The following is a 6,127-nucleotide window of genomic DNA, read 5'->3' as shown; positions in this document are numbered from 1 at the left end:
ATTCTTTGTATCGAAAAACTTAGCCTAGCATGGTCTGATACCATTGTTAGATCCCCTGGATCAGAGTAGGCTAGTGATTTCCTGTACGGAAGTACCTTTCTACACCCAGGAGCAAATGCTCCTGGTATGAATAGTAAAATTAAAAAAACTAGAAAAAATGTTCAAAAAAATCTGAATTTTTTTTGTGACATACTTTCACAAATGTTTGATGTGCACGCAAAATTTCATTGCGAAATCACGTTGGTGAAAGGCGTGCCAAAAAAAACAAAATCAGAGCTCCAAAATGCTTTTGTAAGTAACATTTTCAGAGCATCGATTTTGTTTTTTTACCACGCCTTCCATCAATGTGATTTTGCGATGAAATTTTTTAGGCACAACAAACATTTGTGAAAGTATGGCACAAAAAAATTTCAGAATTTTTTGAATTGTTTTTGAATTTGTTTGATTTTACTGTTCACACCAGGAGCATTTGCTCCTGGGTGTAGAAACTCCACGTCCTTTCCTGTAGTCCTACCTTCGCCTTGGCCTGAGGAGCTCCCGCCGTTGGCCATGGTGGGATGGCGACGACGGCAATGACAGGGAGATGTCGAGGTGGTGGCTGCTTCCCGTGAGCACCGCACTAACCCTAGATCGGTAGGGAATATCGGTAGGGTTTGTGGCGGTGGTGAACTTCATATCCCGTGCCCCGGCCCCCACCTCTGTTAATATAGCGCGGGTCACAGGGGCCCACCAACCATATGAGGGTTGGGCGCCCCCAATCAGGACGCGAGTCAGGGGTCCGTTCGACCCGTTGAGTTCGGACGGGAGGAGATCAACCTAACACTCGAAAGACTGGGCTCATGCTTAGCTCGACCAACTAATGTCGCCTGATGATGAAACGTAGAGCCGCTCAACTCTCTAGGATGAAATGCACGGAATTATCAACATGAGCCGCAAGGTTTTCTTCACTTGCAAGTTCCGGTGCTCTTTCATGGATTCTCTGTTTATACATGTCTTCGAAAGAAATTGCCAACACATCCCATTCCCTGCTAGATCATGCTGTGTGACCGCGGGTGCCATTCCCCTTGCTTGCCCATAACGATTGCTCTCTCCCTATACTTCGGCATTCTCCCGTTGCAACTAAACGTGATAATGCTACATGGTGAAGCTGGTAGATATATAAGAGCAGCGAGTGAAATGTTTTGTGTGGCTAGGACATCAATTGTTCACCAAGCATCACATGCCAACTGATGTGGCCATTTAGTTGTACCGTGAGAGTGTAGTGCCAACGTTTATACTTCCTTCGTAAACTAATATAAAAGTGTTTAAAATATTAAAATAGTGATCTATATGCTTTTATATTAGTTTACGGAGAGGGTAGCATTCTCTACGCATCTAGGAGTATATATGGGCAACTAGAAAGTAAATACTGCTACAAAACATGACAAAAGAAGCCATGACGAACTCAACCAATCCCTCAGGGTGCCGGCGTCGAACACCGGCCGGCACCACCGCACAAGACATGGTCCAGCTTGACCACCTCCGTCTCCGTGCCCTCCAGTGTGTCCGTCGACAAGTTCGCCATGGCTAGCCGGCCCCGTTGTCATAAACACCCATCTCGATCTGCACTGCACCCCGGAGATGCTGAGAGGACCTCGGTGGCCCGTGCTGCCGCCGTAGGCTCATTTCACTTCCCGCAGATGCTACATTAGAGGCAAACAGTTACTGGTACTACCATTTTCGTTCCTTTTCCAACGAGAGCCACATGCAGAACTGCCCTAGGAATTGAGTGCTCGCCAAAACAAAACGACAGTTGTAGCTCTGGACGTTTCCTCGTGGGTAGCGGTAGCCCAAGAGCTGAGAGTGGATTTTCTCCCATGCACGGGAGCTCCAGTGCATGCTCCAGCCGTTCACTGTGGCACTGAGATGCCCGCCTGGATTAGAGTCTAAATTATTCTAAAACATTTATTTTGGTGTTGTTCTGTACAATACCTCACCAACCTAGTCAGATACACGCATTAATGGGGAACAGATAAAACACTGTTCTGAGCCCAAGAACGTAAATGCCACTCCCTTCTACTCCCTGCTGGGCATCAAGGGCAAGAGCCACTATAGTGGGGGAAGGAGAAAGAGGTGGTCGGATGGACACAGGGGATCCCCGACTTTTTTGCATCTCATGGATTCAGCTAGCGGCGGGTAATTAGTGCTGCCTTTTTCTCTCAGCGCCCCCATTTGTGTTTGTTGTACACTTACCTAGATTTTTTCAGTTTTTTTGGCAAGTAATTATAATTAATATGGGCAACTGAGCATTTTTTAGCCTGTCAACTAAGCATTTTCAGCATATCACTTAACCCGGCAAGTGAGCAGTTTTTAAGCATGTCAACTAAGAACTTTTTAATCTGGAAACTAAGTAGTATTTTTTCTAGCTGGCAACTAAGCACTTCTAAGCATTTTTGGCATGTCACCTAAGAACTTAAATTGGCACAGATCTTCAACTATCGTGTGTAGTTCTATCCCCTTTTAAATTCAATGGATGTGTTTGGCGGAGATGTTGGTGGCTCTTTTATGGATCTGCTACGTGTTGCAGATCCCTCAATTATCGGGAGGTAATTTCTTTGAACTTTTCCTTGAATCCAATTAAATACTTTTTTCTTATTATCCTCTACCATTTAAACATTTCCAGAGTGCAGTGTGAAGAGAACAATGCTTTGGTTGATTCAACAGTGCCAATCGAGCCGGATGAAATAAATTACTCTAACGGTGAACACTTGCCCAGGCTAGTGAAGTATAACTCTAAGCAATGCGTGTGGAATATTTTGCACTTGAAATGTTCTATAAAATCGACTTAGATTCTGTTATTATAATAATATATTCTGTTTATCTGTTCAGTGGGGATTGTCAAGAGAAAATAGCATTGGTAGATTCACCTGTACCAATAAATTCAGATGAAGAAGAGTACTCAAATGATTCAGACTATTCCAGGCAAGCTATATTTCTCCATATGTCAAAATATATCGTTTAAATATAACTTAATGTAAATCCGGATGTATGCTTAACTATTTTAATGTCTGCAGGTTGGAACACAACCATAAATCATGTTGTATCCAGGATAACAAGGATGATCCAGCCTCCCTAATCGAAAATGACCAAAATAGAGAGTTGTTATGTGCCTCTTCAGCTAACCAAACATCCACTATACGTAGTTTTTCTTCAATGGCTGTAGAGAACGATGATGATGATGCTTCAAGCAAATCACACTGCTACAGGTTTGTTGATCAACATAAAGTCCTTGATGCTAATTCCTGTTTTTCACTTATTATTAAATCACACCTTGCACATCCTTAGAAAAATGCATCCAGATGGTATAACTACTCTTTTCGGGGAGAAGAGAATACCAAATTTAATGGAGCAGTCTATAAGAGCATACAGTAAAGATAAAACAGTAACCTTGTTCAAGCCTGAAGTAGGCATGATATTTGGCTCAGCAAGCGAAAGTTACCAGTTCTACAATTTATATTCAAGGGTCGTTGGGTTCAGCTTAAGGAGTGATGACTCGTATACTAACACCAAGGGAGAGCGAACTATGCAAGGGTTTAGATGCCAGCGTGAGGTATAAACACTACCGGAATCGCCCCCTATGTCGACGGCCAGGGCCGTCGGCATAGGCCTGAGTCCCGTCGGGATAGACCTATGCCGACGGCCCCCGTCGGCATAGGGCCGTCGGCAACATATGCGTCGGCACAGCCAGGGAGGCCGTCGGCATAGAAAAGCCGTCGGCATATATGATACGCCGACGGGGGCCGTACATCTATGCCGATGGCCCCGGCCGTCGGCAACTATCACGCCTAATGGCGGCCGCTGTCAAGTCTGCCCAACGACTGGTCGCCACGTGGCACCCCTATGCGGACGGCCTAGCCGTCGGCTTAGTCAAAAACTATACCGACGGCTCGACCGTCGGCATAGGTGTGCCACGTGGCGACCAATCGCTGCTCGTGGACCAGGGCTATGCCGACGGCTGGGCCGTCGGCATAGTCCTTCATACAGAGCTCCCAGTAGCTGACACGTGGGCGCCTATGCCGACGGTCTAGCCGTCGGCACATAAACTAAGCCGACGGCTAGGCCATCGGCATAGGTGCCACGTGTCAGCTACTGGGAGCTCACGCTAGCCCTATGCCGACGGCCTAGCCGTCGGCATAGTTTGCTTTTTTTTTCTTTTTACTGTTTGTTTTCAAATCAATTCAATTCAAATAACAGCACATATCAGCAGCTATATATGATGGGATAGACATATAAAACACAACGGGATATCATCCGACACCATCACAACAATATATGCATAAGCATCATCACACACAAGTCTCTAAATGAACATCATCACAACCAACATAAGCATAAGCATATAGAGAAGCACACAAGTCATCTAAATGATCATCACCACACACAAGTCATCTCAAGCATCATCACCACACACAAGGATCATCGAGCACCGCGGAGGTCGTCATCGCCAAGACGGCCGAAGCCCAGGTCGTCACTGCTAGCGGCAGCGCTACCGCCAAGACCGCCTCCGCCTCCACCTCCGTCTCCGCCTCCGTGGATCGGAGTGGTCGGGCTCCGTGTCTCCGGAGTGCTGCGAAGACCACCGCCAATGGTAGATCCACCTGTTTCCTGGATGTTGAAAAGACATATGCACGGGATATATGACTATGTTGAAAGGCATGACATGCTTTGGGTGAATAGATTGGGGATGAACTAACCGGCGAGGGGCCAACGTTCTGTGCCACAAACTCCTCAAAGCTCATCAGCACTGGTTGTGCTGGAGGGCATTGTGCTGGAGGGAACTGAGGACACCTGCCGGCATAGGCGCCCTGGTGTGGCATCATGTCATGCTATTCCTCTGCACTTGGTGTTCATAAAGCCTCTGATGCCACGCCATGGTCTCCTGGCGTGTGTACTCCAGGTAGGCCTACGGTATGACATGATGGAACTCATAAAACTACTAAATGCGGAAAATAAAGTGAGCAATGAAGATAAGAGGGAAAATACTTACAGATTGTTGCTCCTGAAAGAGGGACTGTGTACTGGTCACTGGCTGGCTCGTGCGCTGGCTCAGGCTCGGGTCGATCCGACGAAGCTGTGTGTAGGAGATACTAGGAGTGATCACAGCATCGAGAACCGCCTCCCGACCGTGCTCCTTGGGCCCCATCCTCACCACCGCCATGTCGTCCAGAGGCGCCGCAATGGGGTCAGGTGTGTCAGGATGTAACTTCAGATACGGTTCGGAGTAGGCCTTCTTCCTCCCCGCGGTCTTCTTGCCTTAGTACTTGGGCTCGCCAGGCTTGGGGTCCTTCCGCGTATGGGCGATCTCCCACGCCTGCATGTGTGAGAGCGGCGCTTCAGTTTCTCCTCCTGCACCACCAAACAGAGGTTAGTCATACATAAGAAAGTGATGGTAAATAGAAGAAGAAGAATGTTTAATGGGGTTAGTCATACATTAACTGCCTTGTGGATATAGTGGTTTCGGTTTCCCTGAGCATGTACTCCCTCCGTTCCTCGGTTAGCCTTATTTTTGGTTCTCATAGCCGCCTAGGCTCCAGCCTCATCACACCAAAGATCCACCAATGCCGCCCAGGACTCGTCTTTTCCATAACACCAATTTGGACACACCTACATAATAAAAGCATAATGGCATGTAGGTGTGTCCAAATTGATGTTATGGAAGCATAAAGCATAAAGCATAATGTACCACAAGGTAATGAAAGCATAATATATGAAAGCATAATGAAAAATCTTTTATACTTACCGCCAAGAACTCGGGCCTCTCCAAGGTAATGCCCATCCTCCGCGCTTCTTCCTTGGTCATCTTCACACCAAGATAGTCGTGGTAGTATGTGGAGATGGCCACATAGCGCACCTTGTACTGCATATGGCGGGCCTTCTTCTTGCATTGGCGCAGCACGATCTGGTCCGCTCTAGCCCTGTGCTCCGGAAGAACTCGATAGAATTTCTACAATCATGCATGAAATAAGAATGGAAGAAGCCACGAGTTAAATCATTTTCATGAAACTAGAATGGACTTGTTCTTCTGAAGAGAACTCACCCAGAAAGTAGTGATCACGGCCTTGGCATGGGTCTCATGGTCCGCGTAGCG

The 6,127-nt window shown here is 46.9% G+C and overlaps 1 protein-coding gene across 1 annotated transcript in view; it reads left to right on the top strand.

Annotated features, from left to right (window-relative positions):
• The first annotated feature begins 2,779 nt into the window (after positions 1-2,779).
• Positions 2,780-6,127, top strand: part of LOC119354593 (protein FAR1-RELATED SEQUENCE 5-like) — a 19,052-nt gene continuing 15,704 nt past the window's right edge. The window contains exons 1-3 of the mRNA XM_037621307.1: positions 2,780-2,961; positions 3,054-3,245; positions 3,325-3,589. Coding sequence (XP_037477204.1) covers positions 2,780-2,961; positions 3,054-3,245; positions 3,325-3,589 — 639 coding nt within the window. The remainder of the gene's footprint in view (positions 2,962-3,053; positions 3,246-3,324; positions 3,590-6,127) is intronic.

Source organism: Triticum dicoccoides, chromosome 1A, assembly GCF_002162155.2.
Source record: "Triticum dicoccoides isolate Atlit2015 ecotype Zavitan chromosome 1A, WEW_v2.0, whole genome shotgun sequence".
Lineage (NCBI taxonomy): Eukaryota > Viridiplantae > Streptophyta > Magnoliopsida > Poales > Poaceae > Triticum > Triticum dicoccoides.
This window is presented reverse-complemented; position numbering and strand designations above follow the sequence as displayed.